This window comes from Bombina bombina, chromosome 1, assembly GCF_027579735.1.
Source record: "Bombina bombina isolate aBomBom1 chromosome 1, aBomBom1.pri, whole genome shotgun sequence".
Classification (NCBI taxonomy): domain Eukaryota; kingdom Metazoa; phylum Chordata; class Amphibia; order Anura; family Bombinatoridae; genus Bombina; species Bombina bombina.
This window is the reverse complement of record NC_069499.1, coordinates 474,503,066-474,523,583: the sequence shown is the minus strand read 5'-3', so window position 1 is coordinate 474,523,583 and position 20,518 is coordinate 474,503,066. Positions and strand designations below refer to the sequence as shown.

General features: G+C 40.0%; 1 protein-coding gene across 1 annotated transcript in view; it reads right to left on the bottom strand.

Annotated features, from left to right (window-relative positions):
• PJVK (pejvakin) overlaps positions 1-20,518 on the bottom strand; it is a 157,081-nt gene that overhangs the window by 113,114 nt on the left and 23,449 nt on the right. The window contains exon 2 of the mRNA XM_053690208.1: positions 8,068-8,263. Coding sequence (XP_053546183.1) covers positions 8,068-8,263 — 196 coding nt within the window. The remainder of the gene's footprint in view (positions 1-8,067; positions 8,264-20,518) is intronic.

Below are 20,518 nucleotides of genomic sequence, written 5' to 3'. Positions count from 1 at the left end.
CCTTAAATAGGGGTAGTGAGTTCACATTCTTAAAGGCACAGTGTGAGAAGAGATAAATCCCTGACAAGACCAAGTCGCTGCCTTACATATCTGATCAACAGAAGCCTCGTTCTTGAAGGCCCATGTGGAAGCCACAGCCCTAGTGGAGTGACCTGTGATTCTTTCAGGAGGCTGCCGTCCGGCAGTCTCATAAGCCAATCTGATGATGCTTTTAAGCCAAAAGGAAAGAGAGGTAGAAGTTGCTTTTTGACCTCTCCTTTTACCAGAATAGACGACAAACAGAGAAGATGTTTGTCTGAACTCTTTTGTAGCTTCTAAGTAGAATTTTAGAGCACGGACTACATCTAAATTGTGTAGCAAACGTTCCTTCTTTGAGACTGGATTCGGACACAAAGAAGGTACAACTATCTCCTGGTTAATATTTTTGTTGGAAACAACCTTTGGAAGAAAACCAGGCTTAGTACGCAAAACAACCTTATCTGAATGAAACACCAGATAGGGCGGAGTACACTGCAGAGCAGATAACTCAGAAACTCTTCTAGCAGAAGAAATAGCAACCAAAAACAAAACTTTCCAAGATAACAACTTAATATCTATGGAATGTAAAGGTTCAAACGGAACCCCTTGAAGAACTGAAAGAACTAGATTTAAACTCCAGGGAGGAGTCAAAGGTCTGTAAACAGGCTTGATCCTAACCAGAGCCTGAACAAATGCTTGAACATCTGGCACAGTTGCCAGTCGTTTGTGTAGTAAGACAGATAAGGCAGAAATCTGTCCCTTTAGAGAACTCGCAGATAATCCTTTATCTAAACCTTCTTGTAGAAAGGAAAGGATCTTAGGAATCTTTATCTTATTCCCTTGGATTCACACCAGCAGATATATCTTTTCCATATTTTATGGTAAATTTTTCTAGTTACCGGTTTTCTGGCTTGAACCAGAGTATCTATCACAGAATCTGAAAATCCACGCTTTGATAGAATCAAGCGTTCAATCTCCAAGCCGTCAGCTGGAGGGAGACCAGATTTAGATGTTCGAATGGACCCTGTACAAAAAGGTCCTGTCTCAAAGGTAGCTTCCATGGTGGAGCCGATGACATATTCACCAGGTCTGCATACCAAGTCCTGCGTGGCCACACAGGAGCTATCAAGATCACCGAGGCCCTCTCCTGCTTGATCCTGGCTACCAGCCTGGGAATGAGAGGAAACGGTGGAAACACATAAGCTAGGTTGAAGTTCCAAGGCGCTACTAGTGCATCCACTAGAGTCGCCTTGGGATCCCTGGATCTGGACCCGTAGCAAGGAACCTTGAAGTTCTGACGAGACGCCATCAGATCCATGTCTGGAATGCCCCATAATTGGGTCAACTGGGCAAATATCTCCGGGTGGAGTTCCCACTCCCCCGGATGGAAAGTCTGACGACTCAGATAATCCGCCTCCCAGTTTTCCACTCCTGGGATGTGGATCGCAGATAGGTGACAGGAGTGATCCTCCGCCCATTGTATTATTTTGGTCACTTCTTTCATCGCCAGGGAACTCCTTGTTCCCCCCTGATGATTGATATAAGCAACAGTCGTCATGTTGTCTGATTGGAATCTTATGAATCTGGCCTTTGCTAGCTGAGGCCAAGCCCTGAGAGCATTGAATATCGCTCTTAGTTCCAGAATGTTTATCGGGAGAAGAGACTCTTCCCGAGACCATAGTCCCTGAGCTTTCAGGGATTCCCAGACTGCGCCCCAGCCCACTAGACTGGCGTCGGTCGTGACGATGACCCACTCTGGTCTGCGGAAGCTCATTCCCTGGGATAGGTGGTCCAGGGTTAGCCACCAACGGAGTGAATCTCTGGTCTTCTGATCTACTTGAATCACTGGAGACAAGTCTGTATAGTCCCCATTCCACTGTTTCAGCATGCACAGTTGTAATGGTCTTAGATGAATTCGCGCAAAAGGAACTATGTCCATTGCTGCAACCATCAACCCTACTACTTCCATGCACTGAGCTATGGAAGGACGTGGAACTGAATGAAGAACTTGACAAGCGCTTAGAAGTTTTGACTTTCTGACATCTGTCAGAAAAATCCTCATTTCTAAAGAATCTATTATTGTTCCCAAGAAGGGAACTCTTGTCTACGGAGACAGAGAACTTTTTTCTATGTTCACCTTCCATCCGTGAGATCTGAGAAAGGCCAGAACGATGTCTGTATGAGCCTTTGCCTTTGAAAGGGACGGCGCTTGTATTAGAATGTCGTCCAGGTATGGTACTACTGCAATGCCCCTCGGTCTTAGAACCGCTAGAAGGGACCCGAGTACCTTTGTGAAAATCCTTGGAGCAGTGGCTAACCCGAATGGGAGGGCCACAAACTGGTAATGTTTGTCCAGAAAGGCGAACCTTAGGAACTGATGATGTTCTTTGTGGATAGGAATATGTAGGTACGCATCCTTTAGATCCACGGTAGTCATAAATTGACCTTCCTGGATTGTAGGTAGAATCGTTCGAATGGTTTCCATTTTGAACAATGGTACTCTGAGAAATTTGTTTAGGATTTTTAAATCCAGAATTGGTCTGAAGGTTCCCTCTTTTTTGGGAACTACGAACAGATTTGAGTAAAATCCCGTTCCTTGTTCCGCCATTGGAACTGGGTGTATCACTCCCATCTTTAACAGGTCTTCTACACAATGTAAGAACGCCTGTCTCTTTATTTGGTTTGAGGATAAGTGAGATATGTGAAACCTTCCCCTTGGGGGTAGTTCCTTGAATTCCAGAAGATAACCCTGAGAAACTATTTCTAGCGTCCAGGGATCCTGAACATCTCTTGCCCAAGCCTGAACAAAGAGAGAGAGTCTGCCCCCCACTAGATCCGGTCCCGGATCGGGGGCTACTCCTTCATGCTGTTTTGTTAGCAGCAGCAGGTTTCTTGGCCTGCTTACCCTTGTTCCAGCCTTGCATCAGTTTCCAGGCTGGTTTGGTCTGTGAAGCAATACCCTCTTGCTTAGAGGATGCAGAATTAGAGGCCGGTCCGTTCCTGAAATTACGAAAGGAACGAAAATTAGACTTATTCTTGGCTTTGAAAGGCCTATCTTGTGGGAGGGCGTGGCCCTTTCCCCCAGTGATGTCTGAGATAATCTCTTTCAATTCTGGCCCAAAGAGAGTTTTACCCTTGAAGGGGATATTAAGTAATTTTGTCTTGGATGATACATCGGCTGACCAAGACTTTAGCCAAAGCGCTCTGCGCGCCACAATTGCAAACCCTGAATTTTTCGCCGCTAATCTAGCTAATTGCAAAGCGGCATCTAAAATAAAAGAATTAGCCAACTTAAGTGCGTGAACTCTGTCCATAACCTCCTCATATGGAGTCTCTCTGCTGAGCGACTTTTCTAGTTCCTCGAACCAGAACCACGCTGCTGTAGTGACAGGAACAATGCACGAAATGGGTTGTAGAAGGTAACCTTGCTGTACAAAAATCTTTTTAAGCAAACCCTCCAATTTTTTATCCATAGGATCTTTGAAAGCACAATTATCCTCGATAGGAATAGTAGTGCGCTTGTTTAGAGTAGAAACTGCCCCCTCGACCTTAGGGACTGTCTGCCATAAGTCCTTTCTGGGGTCGACCATAGGAAATAATTTCTTAAATATAGGAGGGGGGACAAAAGGTATGCCGGGCTTCTCCCACTCCTTATTCACTATGTCCGCCACCCGCTTGGGTATAGGAAAAGCGTTGGGGTGCACCGGAACCTCTAGGAACTTGTCCATCTTGCATAATTTTTCTGGAATGACCAGGTTGTCACAATCATCCAGAGTAGATAACACCTCCTTAAGCAGTGCGCGGAGATGCTCTAATTTAAATTTAAATGTCACAACATCAGGTTCAGCCTGTTGAGAAATTTTTCCTGAATCTGAAATTTCCCCATCTGACAAAACCTCCCTCATGGCCCCTTCAGATTGGTGTGAGGGTATGACAGAGCAATTATCATCAGCGCCCTCTTGCTCCTCAGTGTTTAAAACAGAGCAATCACGCTTTCTCTGATATGCAGGCATTTTGGATAAAATATTTGCTATGGAGTTATCCATTACTGCCGTCAATTGTTGCATAGTAATAAGCATTGGCGCGCTAGAAGTACTAGGGGCCTCCTGCGTGGGCAAAACTGGTATAGACACAGAAGGAGATGATGTAGAACCATGTCTACTCCCTTCATCTGAGGAATCATCTTGGGCAACTTCATTATCTGTGGCAGTACTGTCCTTACTTTGTTTGGACGCTATGGCACAATTATCACACAATTTTGAAGGGGGAGACACATTGACTTTCATACATATAGAACATAGCTTATCTGAAGGTACAGACATGTTAAACAGGCTTAAACTTGTCAATAAAGCACAAAAACCGTTTTAAAACAAAACCGTTACTGTCTCTTTAAATTTTAAACAGAGCACACTTTATTACTGAATATGTGAAAAAATATGAAGGAATTGTTCAAAATTTACCAAATTTTCACCACAGTGTCTTAAAGCATTCAAAGTATTGCACACCAATTTTCAGAGCTTTAACCCTTAAAATAACGAAACCGGAGCCGGTTACAGTTTTAAACCCTCTACAGTCCCAGCTACAGCCTTTGCTGCGACTTTACCAAACCCAGGGGGGAATACGATACCAAATGAAGCCTTCTAGGAACTTTTCCAACTACTTTCAGATCCTCACACATGCATCTGCATGTCTTGCTCTCAAAAGTAACTGCGCAGTAATGGCGCGAAAATGAGGCTCAGCCTACAACTGGGAAGGCCCTTCCTGACTGGAAAAGGTGTCTAACACAGTGCCTGACGTTAAAAAACGTTCCCCAAGTTTATAAGTGTGAATTACCAGCATAAACATGTATAAAATGCCCAAATAAAGCAATCGATTTTGCCCATAAAAGTGTCTACCAGTTTTATAGCCCATATTAAGCCCTTTATTCTGTTTGAGACTAAGAAAATGGCTTACCGGTCCCCATGAGGGGAAATGACAGCCTTCCAGCATTACACAGTCTTGTTAGAAATATGGCTAGTCATACCTTAAGCAGAAAAGTCTGCTAACTGTTTCCCCCAACTGAAGTTACTTCATCTCAACAGTCCTATGTGGAAACAGCAAACGATTTTAGTTACTGTCTGCTAAAATCATCTTCCTCTCACAAACAGAATTCTTCACCTTTTTCTGTTTCAGAGTAAATAGTACATACCAGCACTATTTTAAAATAACAAACTCTTGATAGTAGAATAAAAAAACTACAACTAAACACCAAAAACTCTTAACCATCTCCGTGGAGATGTTGCCTGTGCAACGGCAAAGAGAATGACTGGGGTGGGCAGAGCCTAGGAGGGACTATATGGCCAGCTTTGCTGGGACTCTTTGCCATTTCCTGTTGGGGAAGAGATATTTCCCACAAGTAAGGATGACGCCGTGGACCGGACACACCAATGTTGGAGAAAACATGATTTTTGGGACTTATGTTAAATGTATAAACCTGTGCAGCTGATTTAGGTTTCAAATAAACCGGACTGAATGGCAAACTCTTAAATCTTGATTAAACATTCCTGTAAATTAGAATCATGAAAATGCAAGTATGAAATAGCATTTTAAGAAGGGGATTGCTAAATGCCATTTCTAGATGTTGTTGTCGTGATTTCGGTTTTCTCCCATTTCCTGCACATCTTGTTTGCTGTATGTCATATCATATATCTGTCTATTAAATACATATGTAAATGTCGGTCCCATCCACTACAGAGAACCCATACACAAGTGCTGAATATAGGTTTAATGTATCTTGACCATATATTGCTATACACATGTAAAATGGCATTTGTTACCATTTCATAACGTATCACACATGTGCAAGGTCATAACATTATTCCAAATTGTCTTGGAATACTGTCAAATATACCAAAAATAACAGTTTCCAATTTATCAACACCTTTTGTGTTCTGAATTTGATGCGTCTATTTTATTGCTGAAATAAAAACCATGGTAGGTCGGATTGTGTTTGCCAAAGCTGCTGCTGTCCTTGCATCGTATGGGCAATTTTCCTCCTGTCTGCTAGGATCCAATCTGAACTTTTCCGCCGATAAACATGATTGGAAAGATTTAAATAAACCCTCAATATCTCTCATTTCTAATACCTCTTTTGAGTACAGTTGCATATCCTGACAAATGCCCACATAGGGCTTACAAAAACTGCAGCAGCATAATTTTTAGCAGTTGCAACCCTCTGACAAGTCATCTGTAGCCATTTCCATAGGAAGAGACAAATAGCAGGAATTTCTAACATCAACTGATAAAAACTTTGCATAAGTTTTCTTTTTTGGGAATACATAACTCAGTAAGGAGTGAAAATTTGCAGTGACAAGTGGGTGGGTGGTGCATATTAATAGCACAAACTCTGATATTTGGAAGTAACCTCTGTGAGTATATGTTTGATGAATTTGGTATAGACCTACTGACTAATTAAAATTATTATATAGTATTATGAGAGTACTGTATTCTGGCAAAGCATAATGTTGTTTTTTAAAGGGACAGTCTACTCCAGAATATTTATTGTTTAAAAAGATAGATAATCCCTTTATTACCGATTCCCCAGTTTTGCATAACCAACACTGTTATATTAATATAATTTTTACCTCTGTGATTACCTTGTATCTAAGCCTCTGCAGACTGCACCCTTATCTCAGTTCTTTTGACAGACATGCATTTTAGCCAATCAGTGCTGACTCTTAAATAACTTCATGGGAGTGAGCACAACGTTGTCTATATGACACACATGAACTAGCAGTGTCCAACTGTCAAAATTCAATGAGATAAGAGGCAGTTCAAGGGCTTAGATATTAGAATATGGGCCTACATAGGTATAGACTATCAAGAAAGCAAAGCAAATTGGATGATAAAAGTAAATTGGGAAAATATTTAAAATTGCATGCCCTATTGGAATGATAAAAAACTAATTTAGACTAGACTGTCCCTTTAATATCTGTTCTTTATTATAAGGCAATTGCATAATGTTGTCACCATCACTGATACGAGATCACCCTATTAAATCTTTTATCAAAATGTGTGCTTTTAAATACTCCCCTCAGAATGTTTTAGCTTTGATGCATCAGTAGTCCATATATATAAGAGAGTGATTCATGAGGACTCGTAATCCACACTATGGTGGTCTAGTGAGATAATCTAGGGACAGAGCAGCCAAGCCTACAGTCTTCACACCCAACATCATGTTACTAATATTTACTCTATTTTTAGACATCAAAGCTCACCATCAAACTGAGAAACCAATTTTATGACGTTTTCAACTCATAATACAAATAATTCTCATATCTTTTTGAGTTGATATGTCTACCAATTAGAAATTAAAGGGGCAGTAAACATAAATATGAATGTTACATAATTCTGCACTATACTTACCTTACCTTCCTCGCCAGCCTCTTTGGATAAGGTGCATCACGGACACGCTGTCTAATCACACATCCAATCGTGTCATTGAAATAAATGTAGCATGCTCCTGTGCTGGGGCTGCTCTACCCAGTGTGTGAGTGCACTACGTGAGATTGGGTCGGCTGTGATCAGACAGCATGCACATGACATGCTTTTATAAAAAATGCAGGATAAGAAGAGGCTGCTGAGAAATGTAAGATAACAATATAGTTTTGGGGGGTTAAATGTCTAAAATCTCTTCTTATTTGGCAGGTGCTGCTAGGTTAATGTTACATAATTCTGTACGTAGAAAAATGCATTTAATGATTTTCAAAAGAATTTTATGAGGATTATTGTAAACCATTTGAAAAGCTTTTCTAAAGGATTCTGAAGGATCTATATTTGATGTCATTTTACACTATCTTAAACACTGAGTAGACTAGTAACTTTTTCCCTCAGGAATAGTAAATTTTCCCCCCTAACTAGTTAATATTTGAGTGTTACTTAAATTAGTCGATGACACCAACACCTATCCAATGAGGCATATTGTATTCAAAAAATGAAAATTTTAGATTATATTCATAACTCTGTATTATACATTTCTTTACAGATTAGAATACTGCAATGAGCACTTACCTGGAAATTAGTTCCTTCAGGAGTGCAGGGACTTCAACCTCATGTTTGGTTACAATACCAAATGAAGAATTGACTGCAACAGAGTCTGACCCATAAATATTAATTCCAACATCATTCATGATTTGATTTCCTTGCCTTTTGTTAAATGACACATCCGATTTATCTTCATAATTCAGCAACTGGTATGAACTGACACCTGAGGAAAAACAATAAAATAATCAATAATACAAAAGTATGTCAGGTAAAAGCGTTACTGCTGATTGTGATCTAAATTTGAAAGTGATGGGAAATCAACACTACAAGATATACAATCTATAAAACTTTAGCCTGTTTTTTTTAAAAGACCCAATATTTATATTTTGCTTACTGCTCCAATAGCTTTTCAAAGAAATAGTATAAAATAAAAAATGAAGTAAAACAAATAACCAATGAAAAGTAAAATAGAAGGGGTCAGTTAAAAGTTGTCCAATCAGAGGCTGAACCATGCAATAACATTAAAGGGACACCGAAAAATGTTCTTTCATGATTGAGATAGAGAATACCATTTTTAACAACTTTCCAACTTACTTCTATTATTTAATTTGCTTACTTTTCTTGTTATCCTTTGCTGAAATGTTTATCTATGAAAGCTTAGGAGCAGCAAATAACCTAGGTTCTAGCTGCTGATTGGTAGCTGCATATATATATATATACTGATTTTCATTGGCTTACGCATGTGTTCAGTCAGCAACCAGTAGTGCATTGCTGCTTATTCAACAAAGCATACCAAAAGAATGAAGAAAAATTAATAATAGGAGTAAATGAAAGATTTGCTTAAAATTGCATGCTCTATCTGAATCATGAAAGAAGAAAATTGTGTTTCATATCCCTTTAAGTGATACAAAATGTCATCTTTTTCCTTTGCTGTTCCTTAATCTAAGTATTTTAAATTCTCTTATTTTTGTCTTTTATACAAACATGCTCTAGCGTTAACTGTGCTAGAAGTAAGCTTTTTGCACTCGCCGGGTTGTGCACGTATTTTGAGTTGGAAGTAAACAGTTTTCACTTGCATGCTAACCTGACGAGCACAATAAGGCGAACTTAGAATATCATGTGCGCTTTCACATATTCCTCGATAGAAGTCAATGGAGAAAAGAAATTGAAAAAAAACACCTTATTCTTGCACAAACCCGATCGCATATTCTCATGTGCGCCAACCCTGACATGAAAATATGAATATTTCACATTCCAATGTTCTTCACATACAGGAATATGTTCTATTTATTCATAAATAAATATTTATATATATAAATTATTTTGTACAATATATATCTATACCAAAAAGTATAGATTTTTATTTATTTTTTAATAGTTTTTATTGAGGTTTACAGACAAAAATAACATCTTGGTTTGCACAATACAGAATATTCATCCAATAAAACAAAGCAAAAAGTCATAAGCATTAACATACATATTGGTATATCAACTTATAAGTCAAAACATCATATCCATGCAGATCTACACATTAATTGCAACTGGTCACCCCTGGACCTTTCGGAGTGACAGTATTTAGTATGAGTTCTGGTCTGCAGACTATGTTACAGCCGTTAATCTAGGCATATACCTGTACACTAAGGCATACCAGAACTAACACATTAAAACTGTAAGATGCAGTGCCTTATATAGCTCAATAACAAGAGACCTAAAATTGAAGGTGCAAACAACATGATAAACGTCTTTTTTCATTTTAATAATATGGCAAAGAATCCCCCAAGGTGTTAAAAACAAAATAGGAATAAGAAACACCCCAGCTAAACAGTAGTGGCCACTCTTGGACCAAAGATGTCACATATGGATGAGGGGTGAAGATTGGGGGGGAATGTTAGCATGGCCACTCTTGACCCCAATACAAAAATAGTGTGCTAATGGTAAACAAGTAGCCCCCTAAAATATACAGGAGTTAAGACAAAACGTACCCCAGTTAAAAAATAAAAATATTTGGCCACTCTTGGGCCATAGATATTTATTATATGCAAGGGGTAGATGTTGGGGTATCTAATAGTAAGGTCATACAGTGGGGCAAAAAAGTATTTAGTCAGCCACCAATTGTGCAAGTTCTCCCACTTAAGAAGATGAGAGGCCTGTAATTTACATCATAGGTATACCTCAACTATGAGAGACAAAATGTGGAAATAAATCCAGACAATCACATTGTCTGATTTGGAAATAATTTATTTGCAAATTATGGTGGAAAATAATTATTTGGTCAATATCAAAAGTTCATCTCAATACTTTGTTATATATCCTTTGTTGGCAATGACAGAGGTCAAACGTTTTCTGCAAGTCTTCACAAGGTTGTCACACACTGTTGCTGGTATGTTGGCCCTTTCCTGCATGCAGATCTCCTCTAGAGCACTGATGTTTTGGGGCTGTCGCTGGGCAACACAGACTTTCAACTTTTCTATGGGGTTGAGATCTGGAGACTGGCCAGGCCACTCCAGGACCTTGAAATGCCTCTTACGAAGCCACTCCTTAGTTGCCCGGGTGGTGTGTTTGGGATCATTGTCATGCTGAAAGACCCAGCCACGTTTCATCTTCAATGCCCTTGCTGATGGAAGGAGGTTTGCACTCATAATTTCACGATACATGTCCCCATTCATTCTTTCATGTACACGGATCAGTCGTCATGTTCCCTTTGCAGAGAAACAGCCCCAAAGCATGATGTTGCCACCCCCATGCTTCACAGTAGTTGTAGGTGTTCTTTGGTTGCAACTCAGCATTCTCTCTCCTCCAAACAAAATAAGTTGTGTTTCTACCAAACAGTTCTTCTTTGGTTTCATCTGACCATATGACATTCACCCAATCCACTTCTGGATCATCCAAATGCTCTCTAGCATACTTCAGACGGGCCCGTACATGTACTGGCTTAAGCAGGGGAAAAAGTCTGGCACTGCAGGATCTGAGTCCCTGGGGGCGTAGTTTGTTACTGATGGTAGCCTTTGTTACGTTGGTCCTAGCTCTCTGCAGGTCATTCACTAGGTCCCCCCGTGTGGTTCTGGGATGTTTGCTCACCGTTCTTGTGATCATTTTGACCCCACGGGTGAGATCTTGCGTGGAGCCCCAGATCAAGGGAGATTATCAGTGGTCTTGTATGTCTTCCATTTTCTAATTATTGCTCCCACAGTTGATTTCTTCAAACCAAGCTGCTTGCCTATTGCAGATTCAGTCTTCCCAGCCTGGTGCAGGTCAATTTTGTTTCTGGTGTCCTTCGACAGCTCTTTGGTCTTCACAATAGTGGAGTTTGGAGTGTGACTGTTTGAGGTTTTGGACAGGTGGACAGGTGTCTTTTATACTGATAACAAGTTCAAACAGGTGCCATTAATACAGGTAATGAGTGGCGGACAGAGGAGCCTCTAAAAGAAGAAGATACAGGTCTGTGAGAGCCAGAAATCTTGCTTGTTTGTAGGTGACCAAATACTTATTTTCCACTATAATATGCAAATAAATTCTTTCCAAATCAGACAATGTGATTGTCTGGATTTGTTTCCACATTTTGTCTCTCAAGTTGAGGTATACCTATGATGAAAATTACAGGCCTCTCTCATCTTCTTAAGTGGGAGAACTTGCACAATTGGTGGCTGACTAAATGCTTTTTTACCCCACTGTATAAGATTATGTTTAACCCCCCCCCCACAGAATATAGGTTATAAAGCAAAAAAATAAATGAAATATGTACCTCTCTTTGTCCATGGCTGCTTCGAGAAGCACAACAATAACTAGCATACTCAAGTGTCAACCTGGGAAACACACCTGAGCCCAAACTGACTAGATTAGTTAACTAGATAGACTCCCTCTATTGCTCAAACATTATAGATGTGTGAAGTATTCTGCCATCCCGGCCGCGGACACCAGACACAACCCCAAATGAGTAAACAATAAGGGAGAGAGTATAGATTAGCTGGGTGGGAACATTAAATCTCGTGAAGCCAATCTTAGTCAAGAATGGCGTTATGCATACAAAAGGGTAGACAAACAAAAACATACAAAAGTTATAACCTAACATATGTACCAGTACTCGCACATTGTAGTTTTCCGACATCATAACAGTGTGTTCTGAATGAAAACAAATCACAAGCTATAACCCTACAACTCTATTATAAACTACCAGCACTCAGAAAATAATTGAAAGTGTCACAGGGCAACCTCATTGACACTTACACAACGCAATCGCATCACCCTGCTTAGAAAAAAATAAACCACCACCACTAAATTTCAGAAAGTGAACATTTCAGGTTGCAGCGCTCCAGTATATCACTTCCATGAGTCCCTTATTCAAAGAGCAAATATTTCAGGCTGTGAAGCCATCATTAAATCATAAAGTTACAGCGCTCCAAGATAAGTCACATCAATGAGTCCCTTCTAATCTATACCAGATTTATGGTGAGAGTTCAGCTGCAGGCCAAAAAGGGGAGAAACAACGTCAGCCCACAACAGGCCACACCGAATGGATCGAACAGTCCTGCAATATCCATTAGGTTCCAAGTGTCCATGCCATCCAACACTATCCTCACCTTTAAACCATCGCGGGCGGGGAAAGCACTAGACCCAGTGGTGCTCGGGCCACGAAAAACTGCCAGAGTCCCACACTGATCCAGCTCGACAAAATGCTCGAGTAGTCCCTTAGACAGGTTCCGGGGCTTTGAAAATATGGTATGGCCCAGTACCGGAGGAACAGAGACCTCCAACACAAGGGACCGCTCGACACTTACTGAGTTATGCTGCCACAGCTCCTCAGTATTAATTTCCCCATGTAGAGAAGCTTCAGGTGCAATTGTTAACACAGTCATATAATCAATTACAGCTTGGAGACGATTGAATCTGGCAGCCATCTTAATCTCCTGTTCTTGCAAAAGTTTCTGCATAGCCATATAGGTTACTTCCATTCCTAAAGTAGAGTGGTAGTAGATCTGTCACAATAAGAATATCAAAAGTGGTTTAAGCAGTTCCAAGGTAACTGTCTGACCCGGATAACCGGGGGGGTCAAAATCTTGACTTTAGGCCGCCTCCTAAAGATGTTAAAGATCCGGATCAATATTCTAAGGTCACTCCAGATCACTGTTTCTCCGGTATGGATGTCGCTGCCTGCTGAGGATATTCGGCGGATACTTCAGCCATCTCCCAGAGCTACCAATTTTGCGACCATGTTGGGTTGCTGCCTGGACACGCCCCCATAAGTATAGATTTATACAGATATATATAGAAATATCTATTTATAAATACATAGAACATATTCTTTATTAAATATGAATATCGCATAAATATGTTTTATTATCTACTTAACTGCAAAGGGCTCCAATACACATATATATACTAGAGCCCCAGAGGGCAGTATATTTAAAATTACTGAAAATAATAAACGAAATTATCAAAAATAAAAATAATTAAACCTAATCTAATACCCCTATAAAAATAACACCCCCCCAAAATAAAAACACCCCCTAATCTAACAATAGCCCTTAAAAGGTCCTTCTGTAGGGCTTTGCCCTAAGTTAAACAGTTCTTTTACCTTAAAAAAGTACCCCCCCCCCCCACACCCACACAACCCCTCAACATAAAAAAAACTAAGTCTAAAAAACCTAAGCTATAGAAGATGTCCCTGCACTGGATGAAGATGTCGCTGCCTGGAAAAAGACCTTCACCGCCGGTCTTCAGGAACTGTGAGTACTTATTTCGGGGTTAGACTTCAGTGTTTTGTTTTTTTTGGGGTTGATTTTTTGTTAGATTAGTTAGATTGCTCTTTTAAGGGCAATGCCCATGCAAATGCCCCTTTAGGGGCAATGGGTAGCTTAGGTTTTTTTAGACTTAGGTTTTTTATTTTAAGGGGTTGTGTGGGTGGGGGGTAGTTTTAGGGGGTAATTGGTACTTTATTTAGGTAAAAGAGGTGATTGCTTTTAGGGCAATACCCTACAAAAGGCCCTTTCAAGGGCTATTGGTAGTTTAGTCTTAGTGGGGGTTTTTTAGATTAGGGTTTTTTTATTTGAATGGGCAGCAAAAGAGCCGATTGCCCTTTTAAGGGTAATGCCCATACAAATGCCCCTTTAGGGGCAATGGGTAGCTTATTTTTTTTTTAGACTTAGGTCTTTTTATTTTGGGGAATTGGTTGGGTGGGAGGTTTAACTGTTAGGGGCTACTTTGTAATTTTCTTAGGTGAAAGAGCTGTTTAACTTAGGGCAATGCTCTACAAAAAGCCCTTTAAAGGGCTATTGGTAGTTTAGTGTTAGATTAGGGGGTGTTTTTATTTTTGGGGGGCTTTCCTATAGGGGTATTAATTTAGGTTTAAAATAATTTATTTTGGATAATTACGTTATTTTAGAATTTTTTTTTTTTAATTTTAGTGTTTTTTTTTTTGTAATGTTAGATTTTTAAATTTTATATAATTAGGGTTAATTTATGGGATTTTAGGATAGGGGGCTTAGTGATTAGATAGATTGTTTGCGTTGTGGGGGGTTGGCGGTTTAGGGGTTAATATTGTAATTAGGTAGTTGGCGTTGTGGAGGTTTTTGTGGTTTAAGGGTTAATAGTGTAAGTAGATAGTTTGTGTTGTGGGGGTTTTGGGGTTTAAGGGTTATTTTAATTGGCGGATTAGGGGTTAATTACTTTATTATTTTGTGATGTGGGGGTTGGTGGTTTAGAGGTACATTTTGTGTTAGGGGTCTGTTAATATTTCTTGCGAGCGGTTAGTTAATACTTTGTGCGGGCGGTTAGTTTATTTTTGTTAATACTTTGTGCAGGCAGTTGTTTTTATTTGTTAATACTATTTGCGGGCGGTTATTTTTTTTTTGTTAATACTTCATGTGGGCGGTTAGGTTTTTTGTTAACACTTTGTACGGGCGGTTAGGATTTTTTTTGTTAACACTTTGTGCGGAGGGTTGTCTTTTTTTTAATGTTAATACTTTGTGCAGGCGGTTAGGTGTTTTTTTGTTAATACTCCGTGCAGGGGGTTAGGTTTTTTTGTTAATACTTTGTGCGGGCGGTTAGGCTTTTTTTGTTAATACGTTGTGCAGGCGGTTAGTTTTTTTTTTTTGTTAATAATTCTTTTCGGCAGATAGGATTTTTTTGTTAATATTTCGTGCGGGCGTTTGTTTTTGTTAATACTTTGTTTTTGGCAGGTAGGTTTTTTTGTTAAAATTTGTGTGGGCGGTTAGGTTTTTTGGTTAGACATCCTTAACCATAATTTCTTTACAATGTCTTTCCCAGGGATTTTGGGTGGTATTCTCACCTAATTTCAGCAAAATTGGACCCAGACTTCTTGAGATACATGGTCTCTTCAGAGGGTGAAAGGCAGAGTTAGCCTCGGATTCTCAACAGTTTCATAAGCAATATTTTTCTTGTGAAAAAGAAGAATGGATTCTTTACACCAGTAATCAATCCTTAAGATCTGAATACCTTCATAGTTTACAAACACGTCAATATGTAAGGAATTCACCCTCTTTGGGATTGCCTCTAGGAAAAAACACTTTATTTCAAGAATGCCTATCTCACGGTTTCAGCTGCCCTACCTCACAGAACTTTTGTATGTTTTTTGGGGGGGTTATGTGTGGGAAAACACGTTTTGTCAATTATCTTCCTATTTGGTATCTCTTTTTCCTCATGGGTTTTTATGAAACTGCTAATTTCATGGTTCATGTGTATTCATCAGATTATTTAGTTGGATAATATCCTCCTTAACCCCTTAAGAACCAGAAATTTCAGAGAAAAACTAGCACAAAAGACTAGAGCATTTTTAGCATGTTTTGTTATCATTCAATTTAAACAGATATAGAGACTTGTTTTCTTTTATTCACCTATGAAAACTATATATATTTTTTAGTAGACAACCCAAGGTATTGATCTAGGCCCATTTTGGTATATTTCATGCCACCGCTTTTTGCATAAAGCAATCATATAAAAAAAATATGTTAACTTTTTCACAAACTTTGGGGTTCTCACTGAAACTGATTGCTTAGTAGGGACCCCCTCCAATAACATTTGTAGTGTAGTGGATCCCTCCCACCATTAAACCCTTTTCTGCATTGTAGCAGTTCTGCCTGCTCCCGCCCCCCTAACCGATGGATCGCCCACCCCGCTCCATCCTGATCTTCTCACACTAGCAATGTATGGCACCACTGCAACCCGATGCAGAGAGGGACACAGACTGTGTCTCTCTGCATTGGTAATCTCCTGCACTACAATTTCACAAATTATTGTAAACGCTTCTCTGGGATACCCCTTGTTCACAAATAGCAGATATGCATGGCTTTGCCATTGAATTTTGGTAATTAGAAGACAGCTAATTGCAGCTGTACACCACACTTCTATTATTCCTGCCAGTGAAGGGGTTAATCAGGTAGCTTGTAAAGTTAATTTTAGATGCAGTGTAGAGATTACCCTCCCACTTGACACTTCTCACCCCCTGACAGCTCTTTTCCACCCCACCCACACTCATTCCCATTATCGTCGTTACTGGCAGACAGTATGCCAGTAAGCAGTTTAGGGCTCCCACCTCCCTGATCCCCCCTCTCAAACGGTTCTCTAACCCTCCCTCCTCCCAGTTGCCAGCACCTAATTTATATATATTTTAAAAAAACAATCTGTGGTTCCCCCCACCTTCCCCATCCCGGCAATGAACACATAAGGCACCCCCCATTCCACCCTTTTCTGTAGTGAAGAGCCCCATCCCTCCCTTTAATTTTTTTCCCCAGTGTAGGGCCCCTCCCACTCCCTCCCCTTCCCTCCACCACTGGGTCACCCACCCACCTCTGCCACTTTCCCTCCCACGGCACCTGCATATGATTCTTACAGACAGTGACACACTGTGTCACTGTCTGTTACGCTCTAGCATCTGCCTTTATATGGTAATGGAGCACCAATCATGCTCTGTTACTATATAAAGACAGATGCCTGAAGCTCAGGAACTTGTCAGCCAAGTCTGCTGGATCTTCATGAAGCTGCGACGTAGATTTACGTTATGCGGTACGATGGGTTTCGTACTCCATGAGGTAGACCTAAGTCATATTAGCTTAAAGGGTTAAATATCTGAAAGAAGTATGGCATGTTTAAATAGTTATATCTGTGGCAGAAGATACCCCAGAATAAACAGTAGAATAAAAAAATTAATTAATGTAAACAGAGACATCAGGGATCTTGGTGTTCCAAACCTATGGAATTACAGACAAGCAATCATCTTACAAGGAATCTACAAGTGGAAAACAGGAATACAAACAAAAAAACAGTGGGTATGAATTGATGAAACTATATTAGGAGTAAAACAAGTTGGGACACAATGCTGATTGAAAACAAAATAACTTTTTTTTTAATCAAAAAGTTTTTTTATTAAGGTATTGGTATACAGTGTAAAAGGCCCAGCACTAGTACCCAAGTAAATAGGTGCACGCTGTAGGGACCCTGCACTAGTCCCTTGTAGAATCCAAAGAAGCAGAAAAACAGCAGCACCTTGTAAATGCAAAAATTCTTCCTTTATTGGTTTAACATCATGGCATCATGTTTTTCTGCTTCTTTTTATTAAGGTATTGAGCATACAAATTACTGTTACATTACATAGAACATAGTTCAAGTGAGAGCAATATAACATAATAAGCATCATGATATCTATAACAGTGCATACGTAAGAACTTAACTATTTGGACATCATCCTTGTGAAACTGCACAATCTTGCTCCTTTGATACCTTATTTTTTTTCAATGTGAAGGAAAACATTGAAAACACCCAATGTAATTATCTTGCCTACTAGAGTGGGATTGAAGATAAAAATATTGAAGTGTAATCTTCTATGACTGAGAGGGTGGGATGGGATTTTGGTGGCGGATCAAATGTTTGCCAGCCCTATTATGGTTGACAATTAGTATAAGTGAGATATACCAGTTTTATAGTAAGGTACTCTGTCCACTAGGGTAAGGTGGAAGTAGAGTAAAAGGAAAGAGCGGGGAAGGAGGAAAATATGGGAAGAGGAATATAGAGAAGAAAAAAAAGGGGGGGGGGGGCACATGTCTCTTACCTAATCAGAAAAGAGTTCTGACCATTGTTCCCGTATGTCACAGTAAAGATCCATCTTATCTTGAAGACCAAAAACATAAGCCTCCATTTTCTTAATGAATCTACATTTTGGAGCGAGGGGGGTAACGTTTGTTTCCATTCCCTAGCTATTGTCAACTTGGCCGCTGTGAGGTAATATATGAGGAATATTTTCCTTGCCAGGGGCAATTTTGGAAATTGTAGGTGCAGTAATCCCAGGTCAGGTGTACCGGGTAAGCTGTAATTAAGGTCACTGAAGAGTCCCACAAAAACGTTTTAACCCTTAATATTAAGGCATACAATGGTTAACAGATATTGAAACCTATCCTAAATTCTGTCATCCCTACTGTCTCTAGTAGACAATCTTGAATTTTCAATTGGTAACTGGTAACCAGTCATAAAAATGAAATAACTGATGATATGACTAGTGGCATCTCCAGAAAAAGTTTCATAAGAGGACTACTGTTGTTGTGGATGAGGCCGTGATGGAAGGGGTGGGGCATTATGCTTCACAACAGAGTAAGGGCAGTCTGTGGGTGGGGACAGGGAATGCCATGGGTGAGGTTGGCGCAGAGCTCGGGAGCCTGGGAAGAGTTGTGTGGGAAAACGAAGGCATGGAAGGGGAATCTATTATGCTGGGGAGGCTACTGCCCTTCTGTCCACCCCACTGAATAGGATACTGAATGATTTTATCAAAGAAGGTAAATAATTAACATGGGTGGAAATACAACATAATGGTTACCAGGTGTTTACAAACTGGCTCAGCATAACACTAGCTCAGCATCACACAAGTCCAAGTATCACACTATATTCATACAAGTGAAGCAAAACATTTACTATTTCACTCATTGGGGCTGATTTATGAAAGTGCGGACGGACATGATCCGCTGTAGCATACGCTGTCAGCATTTATCATTGCACAAGCAGTTCTGGTGAACTGCTTGTGCAATGTCGCCCGCTGCAGATTTGCGGCCAATTGCTGTCCGCCGCCTCAGAGGTGGAGTACGAGTTAAGAAGCAACGGTCTTAAAGGGATACTGAACCCAAATTTTTTCTTTCATGATTCAGATAGAGCATGCAATTTTTAGCAACTTTCAAATTTACTTCTATTATCAATTTGTCTTTGTTCTTTTGCTATCTTTATTTGAAAAAGAAGGCATCTAAGCTAAGGTGACAGCAAATTTTTGGTTCAGACCCATGGACAGCACTTGTTTATTGGTGCTGTCCAATCAGCAAGGACCACCCAGGTTGTTCACCAAAAATGGGCCAGCATATAAACTTACATTCTTGCTTTTCAAATAAACATACCAAGAGAATAAGGAAATTTTGATAATAGGAGTTAATTAGAAGGTTGCTTAAAATTGCATATTCTATCTGAATCAGGAAAAAAAATAATTTAGGTTTAGTGTCCCTTTAAGACCGCTGCTTCTTAACTCCGGTTTCCGGCGCGCGGAAACAGCTGCATCAAGCTCCATTCGGAGCTTGATGAATTGGCCCCATAGACACTTTTCACATATTGACATAGATTTACGTTATGTGGTACAATGGGCTTCGTACCCCATGACGTAGATTTACGTCATATTGGCTATAGGGGTTAAAAAGCAGAAAGAAGTATGATATTTTTAAATAGTTATATCTGTGGCAGAAGATACCACAGAATAAACAAAAAAATTAATTACTGTAAACAGAGACATCAGGGATCTTGGGGTTCCAAACCTATGGAATTACAGACAAGCAATCATCTTACAAGGAATCTACAAGTGGCAAACAGGAAAACAAACAAAAATAAACAGTGGGTAGTAATTGATGAAACTATATTAGGAGTAAAACAAGTTGGGACACAATGTAGGCTGAATTAAAAAATTGGGTCGCCCACAATAACATTTTAACCCTTAATGTTGGCATACAATGGTGAACAGATATTAAAACCTATCCTAAATGATGTCATCCCTACTGTCTCTATTAGACAATCTTGAATCTCCAATTGGTAACTGGTAACCAGTCATAAAAATAAAATATGACTAGTGGCATCACCAGAAAGTTTCATAAGAGGCCCATGGTTGTTGTGAATGGGGCCGTGATGGAAGCGGGTGGGGACTGATGTTCCACAACGGAGTAAGGGCAGTCTGGGTGGGGACAGGAAATTCCATGGATGAGGTTGGTGCAGAGCTGGGGAGCCTGGGAAGAGTGGTGTGGGAAAACAAAGGCCAATCACAGTTGGGGTCGCGCATGGAAGGGCCATCCATTATGCTGGGAAAGCTAATGCCCTTCTGGCCACCCCACTGAATATGATACTGAATGATTTTATGAAAGAAGGTAAATAATTAACATGTGTGGAAATACAACATAATGGTTACCAGGTAATCAGTGTTGCACCAGCAGCTTACAAGAGCTGCTGGTGC